The sequence below is a fragment of the Meleagris gallopavo genome, chromosome 22, assembly GCF_000146605.3.
Source record: "Meleagris gallopavo isolate NT-WF06-2002-E0010 breed Aviagen turkey brand Nicholas breeding stock chromosome 22, Turkey_5.1, whole genome shotgun sequence".
Classification (NCBI taxonomy): Eukaryota; Metazoa; Chordata; class Aves; order Galliformes; family Phasianidae; genus Meleagris; species Meleagris gallopavo.
This window is the reverse complement of record NC_015032.2, coordinates 5,774,949-5,792,849: the sequence shown is the minus strand read 5'-3', so window position 1 is coordinate 5,792,849 and position 17,901 is coordinate 5,774,949. Positions and strand designations below refer to the sequence as shown.

At 46.7% G+C, this 17,901-nt stretch overlaps 1 protein-coding gene across 1 annotated transcript; it reads left to right on the top strand.

Moving 5' to 3' along the window:
- The first annotated feature begins 1,372 nt into the window (after positions 1-1,372).
- DNAJC5 (DnaJ heat shock protein family (Hsp40) member C5) lies at positions 1,373-16,492 on the top strand. Its single transcript, XM_010722383.3, has 6 exons — positions 1,373-1,740; positions 3,966-4,033; positions 7,056-7,191; positions 9,422-9,635; positions 9,749-9,920; positions 10,520-16,492. Exons 3-6 carry the CDS (start codon positions 7,085-7,087, stop codon positions 10,621-10,623), a joined length of 597 nt encoding a protein of 198 aa, XP_010720685.1. The 5' UTR covers positions 1,373-1,740; positions 3,966-4,033; positions 7,056-7,084; the 3' UTR covers positions 10,624-16,492.
- The last annotated feature ends 1,409 nt before the right edge of the window (positions 16,493-17,901 follow it).

The following is a 17,901-nucleotide window of genomic DNA, read 5'->3' as shown; positions in this document are numbered from 1 at the left end:
ACAAAAGCCACACAGTGGAATCAGCAGAGGTGCACGGCTACAGCTACCCAAGGATACGGCGTGGGTTGTGGGACGGGACGGCGATGGATGCGGCCCCATGTCTGCTCCCGGCCCTGCGATGGGAGGCAGCTGCACAGCCCCTCAGATGATGCACCCAGTGTCTCCTCCAGCTGTGCTGTAGGTGTAACCCCTCTGCCCCGTTTCCTGCCCTTTATCTTAAAACCACACTTCTCCCCGTGACTTGTGCTGTTGGCATCTTCTGCACAAAGCCTCTTGTTAAGAATTATCTCCCAGTGATGATTTCCACTCTTTCTTCCTTGCTGTTACGAGGCTGCTTAAACGCATGGGTGTACAAACTGCTGTTTAATGGTAACGCTGTAAGGACTGGGGGAGCTTAATCGCTGCACTGTGAGGACAGCACTGCTTGAACAGCACTCAGCACCACGGAGCTGAAACATCAGCCACAGAAAGCAGGCAGGTTGCTGGCTTTGCTCTCAGCTGTTACTCCAGGTGGGGAAAAGAAAGTTTATAAAATGCATGCACGTTTAGGTGCTGTGTTTATCATCCCTGTTGCACCACTGGGAGAGCTCTATGTAGGAAGGGCTCTTCTTTGCATGCCGGCTCTGCAGGATGAGGCCACAGAATGAGCCTTGTCACAGACAGGTAGCGGGGAATGGGCAGCACAAGCACCCCTCTCAGTCTCCTTATTATTTCTAAATGATGGGCTCGTGTCTTTATTTATATAGGCTAGGCTGAGTGGGGCTGTGAGGATGTGGCTCATCTCATGGATTGTGGATGGGATGTTCGCAGGGCGAGATAACAGCAATAACCATCAGTGCGCTGCCTGGAGGAGGGAGGGTGGTGTAAAATAAATCTTTCTGTTGATGAAATGGCTCTGTATAATTAGAAAATACCAACGAGTTTATCCCCCACGAGAAAGTGTCCATTCAGATGAAGGCCTCTCGGCTGCTGGGCTTCATTTTGGAGCCAGGTGAACCCAGCAGAGGCAGTGAGCTGAGCCCTGAGCACAGACTGACACAGATCTGCACGATGATGGATCCCCACAGCACCAACCAGGTGTCTCCAGGGAAGGAATGGCGTTATGTTTTCCAGCCGTGGCACTGTGTAGAAGTTTGGGTTGTGTAGGTAGCGCTGGGCAGTTCAGGTTTCGTAACAAAAATCTTTTCTTAACCTATTTTATGGTGGTAGAATCACCAACTGCTTTTAGTTGGAAGGGGCCTTAACGTTTTCATGTCTAACTCTGAGAAGATGGCACACTCGTGGTGCTTTTTTGCCTTTGTTTCACTGGTCTAATAAAGAAGGCCTGTGCTTTCTGCTTGTCACAGGGTGAAACGAGCACATCCATTTCTCTGGCAGTTTCTTTGAGAAGTGAAATGGGGAAACGATGGCATCTCCTCCCCGTGCACCAGCAGAAGTGGGGAAGTGCAGCTGGGCAGCGGGCAGGAGGAGGTGCTTGACCTTTACAAAGGCAAAGCCTTGGGGATGGAAGCACTCACAACTGGGGGTGCGTGTGACAGGCACTGCTCTCCTTGGGCAGGGAAGACCCCATTGGATACATGAGATAAAAGTGCATGGAGAGAAATGAAGCTGCTTTCTTTCTGTCTAGATTGGGAAGGGAGATGGTGTAGTGACACTGCGAAGGAGGAAAAAATGAGATCCAACTTCAGAGAGTGCTTCCATTGGTTCCTGGTGCTGTGCAGAGGCACTCCAGCTGCTCTTGTGAGTGCCATGGCTGGGATGGTTGGATCTGGGAGGAGCTCGGCTGTATGCATTCTGCTGTTTGCTTCTGCTTTGCTTGTGTTTTTATTTGTCGCTTTTTAATAGGAAGATTGGTTGGTGGAAGATTGGTGTTTGGTTGGAGCGGTTGGGGAATAACGTTGGTCCCTGCTCATGCCATGCTCACCTGTTCCCTTGGGGCCTCTCCATCTGCCCCACAGCAGAATCATCGGATCAGTGCCATCACAGAATCATTAAGGCTGGAAAAGGCCACGAAGAATCAGGTGCTGCTGTTTGTGAGAAAGCGGTGCCTTTAGCATGGCTCACCAGCAGCAAGCAGTGCTTTGTCCTGTTGATTCCGGTGCACTCACATGCAATGAGAAGTCGGTGAGTCAAGCACTGCAGAGGTTTTTTAATAGAGAAGCAAGGGTGATAAGAAGGGGGGCAGGCAGAACTGCTGGTTTCCCTTAGACTTTAACACAGCTGAGTAAGCAGACGCAGTTGTTGTTTACAGCCACGTGTGGATTGTGACACTTGTACACTGCCATATAAACGACTGTAGTGCCACAAACAATAATGTTTTGCTAAAGGAACCCCAGGTAGGGAAGGCACAAAGAATCATGTAAGGAGTGATTACTGTAAGTGAGGAGGGGGGATGGAAGATGGGAATCTGATGCTTTGGTGTTCTGCTTGTGGTGTGGAAACCGTTCTTGAGAGTGTTTGAAACTCACTCTTGTGTAAGTACAAGGTCACAGGTTTTTGTAACAGGTCAGCCCTCAGACTTGCATGGCTGAATTTTAATCTGCTAAGCTAATTAGGGGAACAAGACTGGTATCACTGCCCTTAAGTTTGTTACAAGTTTCAGTGTAGCCCCAGGGTTGTTAAGGATGGATGCTATCTCTGCCCAGGCTTGGAGGCAGTGGGGAGGTGGGGCTCCCTGCCAGAAGGGGCCATCTGCAGCTCGCTGTAGTGTGGCTCGGTGAGCAGCTTTTGATGTTATTCTTTAATGACCTGTAAGTGTGATGCAGTACGTGTCCATAAGGTGTGGGGCTGGGGGCTGGCAGTTCTGTTCTAAGATTGTCGGATAATAGCAGCTCTGGGAGAGGTGGGAGCAGACAGAGGCAGGCGTTCAGGCCAGAGATGGCTCATTGCTGTAAGGAGAGTGATTGGCTGACTCAGATCCAGACTTGTGGGACAGATGAGGTTAGAAGAGCTGGTTCAGGAGCAAGTGAGACAGTTGGAAGAACAGGCAGCTTTCCCGAGCGTGTCCCTTCATTTGTGTGAGAAACCTTCTTGCTGTGCCTTCAATCCATCGCTGATCTCACTTTGGGTTCAGGTGGCCTTCCTGTCTGCTAGCTGATAAGTCGGCCTTCTTTCCTCTTTTCTTCTGATCCTCACATGTAAGAGGCGGAGAATATACAAGGAACTGGTGGTTTGTAGATCGTTTCTTCTCTCACCTGCACGTGTTCTGCAGCAATTGGTGCAGCTTTGCCTCGACCACTGCGGGACCGACTGGTGCTTTGTGCTGCTGGATCCTCTCGGGCTCCATTCCTTGTGTGCTGAAGTGAGACTTGGTTCTTCAGCTGCAGCTTGCAGTCCCTCACAACAGCTAAGCTCCTTTAGCAGTCTCTCTCTAACAACATTACAGATTACCAAGACTTACAAAACACACTTCTCTTGTTTTAAGTACAGCTATTTCACCAATGCCTAGCATGCAGAAGGCTGGAGTCTCGAGCAGATAGCAGTTGTTATGGTTTCTGTGCTCAGAGCTGCCTCATTTTAGCTGTGTGTTTGTCTTTCGTGTAGTAGGAGGCTCGGGAACGGAGGCTGAAGCTACAGATAGAAGCACACAGCCCCTGGGTCTGCACCTTCAAGTATTTGTGCCTTCATCTGACAGCCTGAATATGTGACACCACGGAGATTTACTGCAATGCATTTTGGTCAATAGAAATAATCTTGACTTTATTTCGGACTTCTGTCACAAGGCAGTGTGTGACAGCAAGCATCTTGGAGACACGCAGACACAGAGCTCAGGATGAGCTCCCTGCTGCCAGCTGCCCGTGCTGTGGGAAGGCGTGAGCTCATAACGGCGTGCATTAACCTGATGGCCTCAGTATTGATCTGCCTCAAGTTGAACTGATGGGATTGTTGATGGGATGACAACTTTGCTACGAGTCCTCAGCATGAGTCAGTGGAAAAAGTGATTTATTTTTCTTTGTCTTTTATAGGAGATCCTGTTCCAGAGGTGTGTGGAGGCAGCTACTACTTGTCTTAGAATAGGCAAACGAGGTACCAGGTGAGTACTGTACTTCTGGATTTCTTACAGCTAAAAAAAAATCCACTTATTTACATGCAATGTGACGCTGAGGAAACAAAGCTCAAGGTTTCTTAGAAAATTCTCTCTGCTCATGAAGCCAAAATTAAAAGTTTTAGTCCTGCCTTTGGCCACCTGACCTGCTGTCGTTCTTGGTGCTGGCGTTCACTGGGATGTTCTGTGACTATTAATTCCCTAGAATGGCAGGGAACTTCCCATTTCTCTTTGCTGTCATTGCAGTTTGCTATTTTACTTAGTTAAATTCGGGTTATAAAAGGGCCCAGCTTACCACTGATGTCTGTCAGATGTTAAGGCCAGTTTTCAGATCACCAATCAGGTTTAATCTAAATCTTTCTGTTGAGATGGCACCGATGACCCCGTTGTGGCTGTGCTGCCAGCAGGTGTGTTTCCTGTTAAAGTTGGCTGATGCAGGTTATGCTGGTACACAGATGGTTAAAAACTGCTGTTTAATCCAGGGGATTACCTTTCTTCAGAGCCTTCTGAGAGAAACCTCTTGAGGGAATCCTGCTTGCTTAGAACATACAGCAGATGGTTTGTTACTGCTGGATGCAGCCCTCCTTAAAAACACAGAGCAGCTTTTGGTGCTGTGAATGAGAGCCACTTGTGAAAGCAGTGGGATAGGTAATATCCTGTTTTATGGAGTGTTCTGAATGCAAAAAGCTTGCAGCTTTATTGTCTTTCTAATTCTGTTCCATGTTTGAAGAGCCAAAGGTTACATTCGTTGTAATAAGACCGTTCTGTTCCTTTAAATAACGAGTTTCCCAGGTGAATTCCAGGTAGCACCTTGTCTTCTGTTCTTCTGCCTGTGCCCTTTTCATTCTGGTACTGAAAATGCAGGCATCCCATTGCAGTGACCCCCCGGGTACCCTGAACTTCTCAGATCGAAGTGATGAAAAACTGGAGCGGTAGGAAACATTATTCCTGTGTCTCTCTTGATTCTTGACAGGCAGCCTGCAGACTGACAGACACAGCTGGATCAAGCTGAATTTGTTTTTTGCCAAACCCATTGGCCCAGTTTTACGGTGGAGGTTTGATTAATCAACACAGGGACTGTACCTGTGATCTGCAGCATCTGTGCACCCAGGGCATGTTGGGCTGACTAGGAAGGAAGCTCATTAGGCCTAAATAGAGCAGCAGGCTTCTAGGTAGCACTGTGGTGTGGTTGTAGAGAAGCTTCCTTGGGCCGGATGCTGCTGGTATGGCAGGAGCTGCCTGGGAGAATGAGCCAGGATGGGTGTCAGGAAGGGGAGGTGGTTTTGGCCACGGGTGGAAGAGGCAGTGCAGGGCAGCTGTGCACTGTGATTAGCTAGATTACCAGCTCCACGTCAGGATCAGCAGTCTTTGACCTCAGCACTGGGATTGCTTAGGTAGAGGGGGCAGGGAGGCTGCTGGTGTGAAAAGCTGCTCCCAGAGGGCTATGCCTCCTGTGGGTGCCCTATTTCTTAATACGTTTCCTCTCCTCTTCTATGGATTGTTTTCAGTAGCTTTGTGCTGTATTTTTTAAAAGAAAAACACACATTTACCTTCCAGATTTTGCATATATTTCAGTGTCGTTGTTATCATCGTTATTAATTTATAAGCTTCCTTATTAGATAACATTTAATTAAACTCACCAGAACTGTCAGTAACTTCGTGAAGGAAATTAGATGAGAGCTTACAAGTTCAGCAGGTGCATTCCATTTAAAGAAACTGGACACAGGTATCAGTCTTAACCTGATTGAAAGCTGCTACACCTGGGCAGTTACTGGTAGGCTCGGAGATGAGCAGGAGAGGTGTGCTGCCTGTGTCTGTGCCTCTTAGTCACCCTGTACAAGAATGATGATACCTGTGTGTTGGCAGAAACAGAACTGGTATTTTTGTGAAGCATATCAGTGCTTTGAGAGCACGTAAAGAGCTTAGTAGTGAAATAAGCAATGTCTGAGGGTAGTTCTTGGGGGTAGCCTTTTGAAACCTGAAGTTATGAGCTTTATTATATAAGATAAAGGGTTAAATTAGAAAAGTCTGGTGCTTTAAATATCTTTTTCAAAGTCTGTATAATCTGGTGTGGGCTAACTGTAATGACATAATCCAAAAATAGCCAATAGTCTTCCCTTCAATGCTCATCCTTGCTGCAGTTCTGCAGCTAAAGAATGGCAAATGCTAAGCTGCTAAGGATGTTAGAGGACATAACCATGTCTGTCTGTGGCTCAGGGGACACCTCGAGGGTCTTGCATGTCTGATTGCAGAGCAGGAGGTTAAGTCAAGTGCCAGCAGTAGGATTTGTCTGGCATACATGTTAAATGTTTGATTCACAACTTGATGTTATGACAGGGGAGATTGCCTCCTCCCAAAGCAGGCAGGTGTTCTCTCTCTCGGAGTGGCATTAGCCTCCTTCTGCTGGATTTTGGCTAAAGGATTCTGCTGTGCCTGGTTTCAGTGATAAGATGGGGAGTTTTTGGAGGTGGTTGTGTTTTTTCTTTTAATGTATGGAATGCATACAATGGAGAATGCAAATAAAAGCCCTGGTTAAGGAGGTGGAATTTTGAGTTCACCTCTGTGGTGCAGAAGGCAGCTTCCATCTAACAGCAGCCTGTCTGTTGTCCAGTTATTCATGTAGGTGTGTTGGGAGTAAATAATAGACTAAGAAAGGCAGTGAAATAGCAGTAGGGATGTGTGGTTCTTACAGCTATAGCTCAGCTGTTGATTTTGAGTTTGTTTTTTTAAAGAGTGGATACAGCAGTGATTGTGGGCTGTGTGCTCTGTGCTGGAAACTGTTGCTTTTGCTGAGGATTCCCTGATTTTATTTTATTTTTTTTTGCAACCTTTATACTTCCACGTATATTCAGAACCTTTTCTCTTCAAAGCCCATTAAGATCTAAAACATGAATTTTCACATAAGTTTCTTACCCCAAAGCCTCCAATTTCAGGGCTGATTTGTTTAAGGTCTGTGCTCTTTCTGGTTTAAGCATTTCTTGATCTCATCTTTTTTCTTCTTTTTTGGCAGGGACATTTCTCTGTTCAGGTTAGTCCAAGATGGCAGACCAGAGGCAACGCTCGCTGTCTACCTCTGGAGAGTCATTATACCACGTGCTGGGACTGGACAAGAATGCTACTTCTGATGATATTAAAAAGTCATACAGGTAAAGTTTCAAGTCTTCCATGTATCACCCAATAAAACAAATTTCTTTAAGTGCTCGACAGATGAGGCGTTTATATATAGGCTCCAGTTGGTTTATTTAAAATCTGTGTGAAAAAAGCATGCGAGAAAACAGAGGGGAAACATCTGGTTTGTTTTTACAGAAGTTGCATGGAGCCACTGTCACTGACAGCATTTGTGTGCAAGACTTGGGACAGATAAAATGTATGGATTTAACAAGTGAAATTCTCCATTGTGCAGTGTCATTCTGAAAGTTCTTTAGGTAAAATTGAACAAAGCTGTAGGAGTGCCACCAGAATTAAGTTCTTCCTTTGTGCTGTGTAGCTCTGTGTGTGGCTTAGAGACCACAGGTGGGCAGTCCTGCACTTCTGTCCATCATTTCGAGTTCTGGCACGGTGAAGTATAGATTAAAGATGTAAATAAGAATGAAAACTGAGTATCAACAGTGATTTCTTTTCTAGAGCCATGTTCAAAACGTACCTTCCCTCCAAACCTGCTTGCATGCAATCTATTCTTTGCTGTAAGGACGAGCTGCAGTCATGCTGGCACTACCTGGCAGTGGCAGTGTGTTTAACATCACACTAGGTGTCAGCAGTCATCTCCACTTGAGGTTACTCCTTTCACAAGTACTGTTTTAATCTTCAATGCTTACCAAAACTTTTCCCTTTCAAAGCCACTTTTTCTTGCCACTGGCAATTACTGAGTGAAACGTATGAATACATTGGTCCAGAATCAGCTGTGTCTTCCCCAACTCTTCCAACTGCACATTTGGGGCAGTCATCTTCTAGCACAATGGACTGAAAACCACTTTTACCTCATGGGGGGGAAAACCTAGAAGAGTTTCTCCTTTGTAAGAAGGGCACAGCTGGATTCAAGGGGGATTCAAGAGCTGCCTCGTTCATACCTGGAGCTTCATCTAATCTTGGTGCCTCTTCTGCTCTTTTAGTGGCCACTTCTTGTTTTCATTCCATTTGATCTGGAATGTCCTTTGCTGGCCTGTGGGATCTGTGTGTACACAGGAAATGTGACATGAAAAATATTTCTCTATCACAACCCGATAGTAGCTAGCTCCTCTTTAAGTTGACCTACCCTCCCTCTAATTACAAAAACTGGTTATTTCAGTCTTCTCTGATCCAATGGCACCTTTGGCAGCCCTGAATAATGTTATCTTCCCAAGCAACGTCATTTACAGCCTACAAATGTTTCAAGTGCACTCTCAGGTGACTGTTTGAATGCTGTGGTGTTTGTGTGCACCCAAAGCTGTGCTTGCACAAATCTTTATTGTACATTTATCTGAATATTTCCCTCCTGAGGAGCTGTGGTGTGTAAATGTCTGCGGGCTCTCAGTGTGTTTGTCAGACATGGGGCTCTCATGGTACATCCCTGCAGGTCACCTCCCATTTTTGGTGGTGCAGAACTATTAGAACTATTATTCTGAATCATTTTTCTCCTTCGAAGCACAAATGACTCAAACTGCAATTGTGCAGCCAGGAAATGCCTGGCCAGTACTGATTTCTTTTATTGCTTGGGCTGTATCTGAATTTGCAAATTTATCAGTGCTTAATCTGAGTTTTTGTGCTGTGTTCAGTGATCTCTGGGGACTGCGAACTGCTGTCATGTAGTTGAAAGAGATCTAGAATGATATGGGGAGGTACATTGTGATTTCCTGAAGCTGATTCTATTCTAGCTAGGCTTGCACTGAAGTGCCTTGTACCTGCAAAGCAACTGGTGAATTAACCACAAGTGGTTCTGTTCTATTTTTGTGTTGAGAGACTGTAGATGAGTTGTTGTAGCTTGCTTCTGTTTGTTCTTTGATGCTGTATCTGAGACTTGTGGTGTGTTTCTTTTCTGTTAGCTTGGCCTTTGCTTTAGCAGGAGCAAAACTTGCTGGTGGAAATCGCTGGAGCTGAGGGGTGAAGTGCCTTCTTCTTGTCTTCAATATCCTAATTTTTTTTCGTTGGATTTCCAAGAGTCCTGTCCAACACTCTGAAATCAATCCCGTGAGTTAAGCTAGACGGTGCTGTAGCATTTTGGAATCAACAGGGAAGTGAATGAGAAATGAACAGACTGTACTTGGAGAGAGATTCTCAACTGGCACTTGGAAGTTTCTCTTCAGTGACAAGCAGTGGAACTGAAAAAAAAAACCCCAACAAAACAAAACCAGGAACCCAAATCCCATCATCTAATCTGTAATCTCTTTTTGCTTTTGGCAGGAAACTTGCACTGAAATACCATCCTGATAAAAACCCTGATAATCCAGAGGCAGCAGAAAAATTTAAAGAGATCAATAATGCACATGCAATATTGACCGATGCGACAAAGAGAAACATTTATGATAAATATGGCTCCCTGGGTCTGTATGTAGCAGAGCAGTTTGGAGAAGAAAATGTGAACACATACTTCGTGCTGTCCAGCTGGTGGGCAAAGGTAAATTTAAGCACAAAGAAAAATGGTTCTGGGTTGGCATTTAAAATGCTTCAAGTAATCCGTTTGCAAACTGTTTGTTTTCACTTCTGGAATTTGCTTTCTGTCTTCTACAGGCCTTGTTTGTGTTCTGTGGGCTCATCACAGGCTGCTACTGCTGCTGCTGTCTGTGTTGCTGCTGTAATTGCTGCTGTGGGAAGTGTAAACCTAAACCTCCTGAAGGCGAGGAGCAGGAGTACTACGTCTCTCCAGAGGACTTGGAGGCACAGTTGCAGTCAGATGAAAGGGGTAAGCAGTGCAGCTGTGAGGTTTGTAGGATTGTAGAACCTCTGGTATTCAGCGTGTCAGTCCCTGGGTGAGGGCTCAGTGAGCTGCGTGAGGAGCAGTGCCTGTTCCGTGGACAGATCAGCACAGGTCCCTGCGGGGGAATAACTGTAGCACAAGAGTTGGAACAGTTGTGTGGGTAAGGCTGGCACCAGAAATTCAGTTGCTGAAAACTCCCGGTGGGTCTTTGAACGCGGTGAGGTCAGCTGCAGAGAAGTGGGTGAGTGCTGTGGTTTAACCCAGCAGCAGATCAACGCTTTGCAGCCATTTGCTCGCTCCCACCGCGGCAGGATGGGGGGGAGAGAATTGGAGAGCACAAGGTTGAGATAAGGGTGGGTTAATAAGAAAGAAAGAAAAAGGGGAGAAAAAGAAAAGAAACAATAAGGACAATGGAAATAAGCAAAGCGAGTGATGCAGGGTGCAGTTGCTCACCCCCTGACAGTGGTGTTATCAAAGCATTGCAGAGGGAGGTACCTTATGCTTACCAAAGCACACAGCACTGCTTTTCTTTTTTTTTTTTTCCTCTGCCTTGGCATACTAAGCCTTTTGTCTTTGCTTTTCAGAGGCCTCAGATGCACCTATTGTGATACAGCCAGCATCAGCCACAGAGACAACCCAGCTCACAGCTGACTCTCACCCTAGCTACCACACTGATGGATTTAATTAAGTTAAGGAAACACTGTAATTAGAACGGATTAAAAAAAAAAAAATACATGGCCAACTCAACACTAGAATCATGAACATTAGACGTAGAGAATGGGGAGGGGGAAAAATTCTGCCACAGTTAGAAGGCAGCTTTCCAACCTGCTGAAAGTATTTTGTAATCCCTTCAGCCTTTTGTCACCTTTCAGTGTCGTATCTTGATGATACCTGAAGTGCTGTAGCATGCAGTATGTAAAGCAGTTTAGCTACGGTCTTATGTTTCCTTTCTCTTCTTTTTTTGTTTTTGTTTTTTTTGTTTGTTTGTTTTTTCTTTTTTTTTTAATAGCATGTATGGAGTTCCGTTAAATGTCTGTGGTGTGATGTATTGAGTTGTCACAGTATGTGTGATGGAGACATTCTGCATTTTAAGCAGTGGTACTGGCCTAAAATGAGACTTAAAGTTTCACAGGAGCCACCATACTTTCATACAGCCAAGCTGTCAAAGACCCTTAAAAAAAGTTCATGATTTTTATTTGGGTGCAACAAGCCAATTCTATTCCTTCTTCTATTTCTGCATTGCTACTGAAGCAAGTTTACAAAGCCAAAAACCAAAAAATGCCAGTCCTGCAGAGTTAGAATTGTCTTTTAATGCTGGTTTACAGCTTAAATAAATACACCTTGAAAAACAAGAAGGGAGGGTTTCCAATCTTTGAACAATTAAATTGATCAATAGCTCTGTATGCACAAGGGTTATCTTCAGTGATGGTGTAACCACAAACCCTGCTTTGTCACAAAGGCAGCTGTGAATGGGTTTAGTGGTGGTGACAGTGGGACTTTAACTTCAAGCACAATTCTGTTCTGGTTTGAGTTCAGTCTTTTTCCTGAAATGCTAAAGACCAAATAGTGCAGCTTCTTTGAATGCGTGAGAATCTTAAAGTGAAACTGGTTAATTGGTTTTCACTAGCAAGTGAATAAAATACAGGCAGTAGGTGAAGCATAAATGTTAATAATTGTTGGTTTTTTAATTTTTGTCTAACAATCTGAGATACTGATAGACGAGTGGGGTATTCCGTGTTGTTTTTTAAAGTTGTTATAATATGTTAGCCCTTTAATTTTCTCATGAGCATCTTTGTGGAGTACTGAAGTGGCTTTTTAAGAACAAAACACTTTTTATGTTGATATTGTATGATTTGCACATTGTCTTACCTTTAGACTTGTTTACACCAGTGTTCTCCTTTCCCTCAGAACAACGGTGGGGAAACGACTGAAAAGTTTCCTGAGCTATTTTGAAACCAAATCGTGTTTGAATACTGCTTCTGAAACAGCTGTTCGTCGGGATTTAACTGTTAAATAGGCATTTTAGCTGCTGAATTGCTGGCATATTTTGTTATTAATAATCTCGTTTTGAGCGATACGGGGCCGGGATCTGGAACAGCAACTCGTAAGCTTACACATGGCATGTTTAGCAGTTAATTGCCTTCTTAATTTGATCTATCACATCTATCTGTTTTTCATCACAATGCCTCTCCTGTCCTTTGTACCTCCATCTCCCCTTCCCTGTTGTCACCTGTCTCTGTGGAGAGGCTATTCACAGCCTTCCATCCCAGGTTTCATTTGAGGTCTTTCGTGCTGCTCTTTTACAAGATACAGGTGTTACTTGGGAAGGGGGGCAAAGAGCACTGTCAGCCTGTCGGAAACAGCCAGAAAACGAGAGGGGATCTCCTGCCAGACAACATGTTTTCACTCCATCTCTGCATGAGCTGCACACGGCAGGGCACACCAAGTGTGACACAAAGCCACACCGAGCGGAGCGTCATCACTGCGGTCTGGGTGCTGAGTTGCACTGTGAGATGTGTGCTTTGGGTACCGACACGTTTGTTGCCTGCATGTCAGCCTGTTGCAGATAGGGATGCTTTGGGTACCACGTCAGGTTCCAAAGATTCCAAACACTCCTAATTTACTGACTAGATTGAAGTAGCACACTCGTTAAGTAATTCCTTCCTTGTTGGTAGTCCTTCCGTCCTGAAATGCTGTGGATTACTGGAAGATGCTTCTAACTCAGAATCTCTCTCTTGGGTGGCCTTGAGGACAGCAGTGCATTGTTTGGCTTAAGGTCCTTATTTAATTAAAGCTTTTGTTTGACCCGTTAAAAAAGAAAGCAGTTTTAAAACTTGAATAGCATCACGTTGGCTGTCCTTGTAGGCGTTGCCTGATGCCAGGTCTCGATGTTGAGCTGCACGACGATCTGCAGGCTTCTTCCCTCAGAGCTGGCTGGCTAAAATTGCCCTTAGGGGCTGCGTGGGTCACTTCATGTTGTTGGTAACAGAGCTGGTGGTGCTTTGTGGCTGTGTGAATGAGCGTGTTGGTGTGGTTGGGTCGGTAGAAGGAGCAGAAGGAAGTTCACCCTGTGTGCTGTGTGTAATGCTCCCTGTGTCCATCCACGTGTAGCACGGACCAGCTGCGTGGCACTGCTGGCAGCAGAGCTGACGTGAGGAGGCTGAGGTGATGCCTTTCTCTGTGTTTTGCACTACTCGAAGAAGGTGATATCCAGGATAAGTGTGCTGTGTGAGTTCTTTAAGAGCTGCTGCGTTCCTTTGGGCTGTTCTGTGGGTGGTGTGTGAATGGCAAGTTAGTGCTGTCCTGTTAGTGCCAGCATGATGTGCTGGGTGCTCCAAGGGGAACTGCACGGGGGAATGAGGAGAAAACACATTTTTAAGTGTATTTTTTTTTTTGAAATGGTTGGTTTGCCCACGTTACCCTGAAACCTCTGAATTTAAAGTTATTAATGTACTTCTTCCTGAGTTGTATAAGGAATGGGTGAATGCCTGCTTGGTTGTGTTGTTGTAGATAAGACAGAAGAGCATCCTGGGCTCTAACATGAGTTGCACTTCAAAACGGCCAAAAGTAATCCCAGTAAAGACAAAGTTGTGCTGGAAATAATGGTTAAGAAATGTGGTGTGGCTCGGGGTGTGGGCTGGTGGAGCTACCAGATGCAAAGCAGCAGAGCCTGGCGGGCACCAAGCCCTGCTCACTGCTCGTACACAGAATGGTTCCTTCCAAAGCTCCACCTGAGCGCTGCCGCTCTCTGCTCAGCCTGTTGCCAGAATTAAAACTTGAGCTTTGATTTCTGTTGTAGCCTTCCTGTTAGTTTGTCATTTGTTTTCTTTTATGAGTTGCCTGAGACCTCCGTGTCAGCAGCCCGACCTCCTCCCAGTGCACAGAACCACTTGGCAGCACTTTTCCTGGCACTGCCCTGCAGCTCCTCCTCGTGCAGGACGGCCCCCAGGACCCCTGTGCACGGCTGCAGGGCCCAGGAGGAGAGGGAGCTGCTGCCCTGGCTGGGGATGCCCAGCTGCACTCTCACTTGAAGCAAACAAAGGGCATTAGATGCCAGTTTCATTTAGTTAGTGACGTACGTAGGATATTCTGAATTATTTATCTGTATATAAACTGAAGTGAACCTCAGTGGCGTCCGATCCGGTGTAGATTTCTGCTGATACCACGCAGTGATGTTTTCTAGCCACGTTCCCTTTTTAGTCTTATTTTTACATTTGTAATGTTTTTAAACTGCTTTAGATATTAGTGCTCATCGTGTTGGTAACGTGTGATGCTGATCAGGGCCGGGCTGCACGCAGCCTGCACCCATCTGAAGGAGGTGTGAGCAGCCGTCCTGCAGCAGTGCTGTGGGATGGGTAGCTTCTCCCAGCCCTCTGTGTGGGAGCCTATAAATGCATACAGGGGTGCTCACAGGTGGGAGCCTGGCAGAAAATACATTCCTGTCCCATTCTTAAAGTAGTGTGGTGTAGAGGGACCCAGGTGTGCTCTTTCAGGCTGTCTCAGAGCACTGTGCTCCATGAGAGGTGCTCTGTTCTCACGTAGTCGGTGCCCACGGTCTCTCTGGTGCCCTTCAGTGTTACTGTGACATTTCTGGCTCCTTTAGGACGTGTCGATGCCGTGGTTCTCCCCACTCAGTGCAAGTGGACGCGATGTTGAACAGGAGGTTCAGGACTGGTGGCACTCGGCAGCCCCTGCCTCGTGTTCTTCGTTCCAGATGCTGCCTCTGTGCATTAATCCTAGAATCTGAGCACTGGTGCATAACCCCAGTACCACCGTGTGTAGTGTCAGGTTGGTGTAAGCTTAGCTTGCTTCCTCGTTCGGTGCTGCTTCTGTGTATTATAGTGGAAAGCATCTAGTAGTGCACTGCTACACCAACAGCTGCTTGTAATACCCTGAAGGAAGTGTAACTCTTAGCTGACGCGGTGGCAGAAGTTGTCGGTGCCCAAGTCCTGCAGGAACTGTTCTGCTCCATGCACTGTGCTCAGAGCTTCAGTGCTGGGACCGAAATGCTCCTTGCATTCCAGAAGGATGTGTTCTGTGCCAGAGGGAACTGCTGGGGAAGCTGTCTGTCTTTTATGTTTGCACAAGCCAAATGCCATACATCTGGAAGGCAAACTTTTGTTTGAAAATAAGATGCCAACGTTAACACGAGCAATGGATTTCCTTGTTTCAAGGATAGATGCTGGCGATTTCTGGTGGCTTTATATATATGTATATGTGTAGAGGAAGCTCTTATATAAAATGGCCATTCTTCTTTGAGTGCTGTTGTCTCCTCTGCTCCCTTTCCCCCACCACCAGCAATGTGGGTGTATTCTTGTTGTCTGTAGCAGTTGCTTACCGTGCTGTCTGTACAGTGATGGCTTCCAAACAGGGTGGCATCTGAGCTCTGCCAACATCCCTCAGCCCTGCTTGACAGGGGCTGGGCTTCACCGTTCTGGCTTTGCTGTAAGGAAAAGGAGGAAGGAGCTGAAGGAAGGAGCTGAAACCCAAGGGTGGTACTGGAAGAACTTTGGCTTGTGCTGCTGGTGTGTGGGATGTTTTAAAAGCGGTCGAGAGATTCATCTCTGGAGGTAACTGCACTGGGATTTTTTCCTATGCCAGTTGTCAGCACATCGTACTCACAAAGTGGGAGTCAGCTCACAAACCTGTGCTCTAGGTTTTGGATTGCAGCATCGTGTGTGTATGTATGTATATATGCACATATGTACATATTTATACAACAGGTGTGCACCCAGTCCTTGCTGCTGTTTTTCTGTGATGGTAAAGCACTGAATTTGGCCCCGAGTCCTTCTCACAGATAGACAGGTTCTGTGTGTCCAGAGCTGTGCTTCCTGCTTTCAGCTGCAGGGAACACCAGATGGGATCTGTGACTGATGGAGGAAAATATGGAAGGCTCCTGTTGTGTAAAGAAATAGGTGGTACAAACGGGAGAGCTGTCTGCTTGGAGAGGGAAAAGCAGCCTTTCTACCCTGGAAGCCTTCCCTCCTTGCTGGGGTGAATGGAGACGTGGACGTTGGCGCAGTGAGGTCTGTGGGCTCAGTCTGTAGTGCTCACAGGGTGGATTTGTAGGACTTGGAGCTGTTGCACACCGTAAAACTGAAGTTAGGTGGTGATCTGTGCAGGGGCACAGCTGGGTGTGGGGGGGACGTGTGGGGGCTGCTTGTGGGGTGGGGGGGAACCAGTGGCCGAAAGCAAAAGAAAAAAGACTGTAAAAAAAAAAAATACAAAAAAAAAACCTACAAAAAAAAAACCACCCCACAATCAAAGTATAAATGCATCTGAGAAGCAATTATAATATAGACATATATATATTTTGTTATGTTACTAAAGGACCATACTTTGAATTGTATGTAAGTAGATGTGGCTGTCAGAACTTTGTGGATTGTAACACTGGATACTACTGAGCTCCTGTACATACCTGCAGTTACAGCAGAAGGAATTATTTTATGTTTTAGCATGGTAATTTGTGTATCGTATGTCCAGATAGAAACTAAAATAAAGATTGCTAAGTTATCTGAAACCACTGTTGTAAAATAAATGTTTTCAATGCAGAAATACGTATGGGCTTTTTTCTTTCTGTATCCGTTTGGGGTCGGGGTGCAGAGATCCTGAATTGATGACAACATGGGAGGAGGGGTTCTGGATGCTGAGTTGCCTATGTGAAGTTTGCTGGGATATTTCTGTGCTCCTGAGGTGGGAATTCAGGACTGTGTGGGGCAGTGTGCGCCCAGGGAGCTGCGTGCACCTGGTTGTGTTTGTGCTCATCCTTCTACCAGTGCTGCATGCTGCAGCAAAGTGCTATTGGTGCATTCCAGGTGAGTGCTTCCTGCAAACACCTTGTTTGCAACCATAGCTGGTTTTTGTGTTTTTTTTTTTATGTGTTTGCTGTTCTTTTTTAACCAACAGGCAAATTCTGGAGGATCAGTTTTATTTCCTACTTCAAAGTGGGCAGTGACAGCTCTGCCCCTGGACAATGTGCTGAATGGGAGAAGGATCCCACAGAGCATCCTTCCCATGCTGCCCTCAGCCCCGTGGAAGTGAACCCACCCAGCCTCCGAGAGCAGGCAGCTGGGGGTGAGTGCTGGGGTTGTTCGGGGGTGGGGGGAGCAGAAGCTCAGCAAGGTGGGGTCTGGGAGTGCATTTAAAATTGTTTTCTATCAGAGAACTTTTGTTCTTTTGAGTTGACCGTTTCCCCTTTGTAATTTGGCCTCTTTGCTCGTGGCTTTGGGGTGGGTATCGCAGCTGTGTGTGATGCTCAGAGCTCTGTTCAGCACGAACCTTGGTGCTGAGCAGCACCCTCCTGCAGGGCAAGCTGCCACCCAGCCCTGGGCTGTGCAGGACCGCCCGCCCCGGCCCACTGCTCCCACGGACCCCGTGGGCTGTGATTCCCCTTTGCTGGGAAACACCACGCAGTGTGCAGTGGGCACAGAGCATCACAGCTGCACGCAGCCCTGCTTTGCAGTAAGGGCAGGTTGAGCTGTTACGTGCACGTTCCTCACTGCTGCACATCACGGTGCGCTCATCACCTGAGCTTTTCATTTCTGCACTCGTCCCCAAAGCGCCGCTCCCTCGCTGTCCCCCAGAGGTCCCACCTGTCCCCATGCAGAATCCCACCTTGGTGCAGGGTTCAGGTGCTCAGCCCCATTCTCACCCCAAACCCTGCCTCATCCACCCTCCCCCCCCCCACTTATGTGACCCCAAACGGCAGAAATTGCTTTGAGATCAGTGAGGGTGCGATGCTGGGGGCTCAGTGGTGCCCGCAGGCCTTTCAGCAGCTGGAGCTGTGTCCGTGTGCCCACACCATCAGTGCCCCCTGTCCCATGGAGGCCTATAGCAGCCTCCCCCAACCCCCCATACCCTTTTCCCCATCCCCAGCACTGCCCAGTGGGGACACTTCTATTTTTTGGGTGAAATTTGCAAGCTCTGCTGCTGGAACGGCACAACCCACGCACAGGGGTTGTGCACT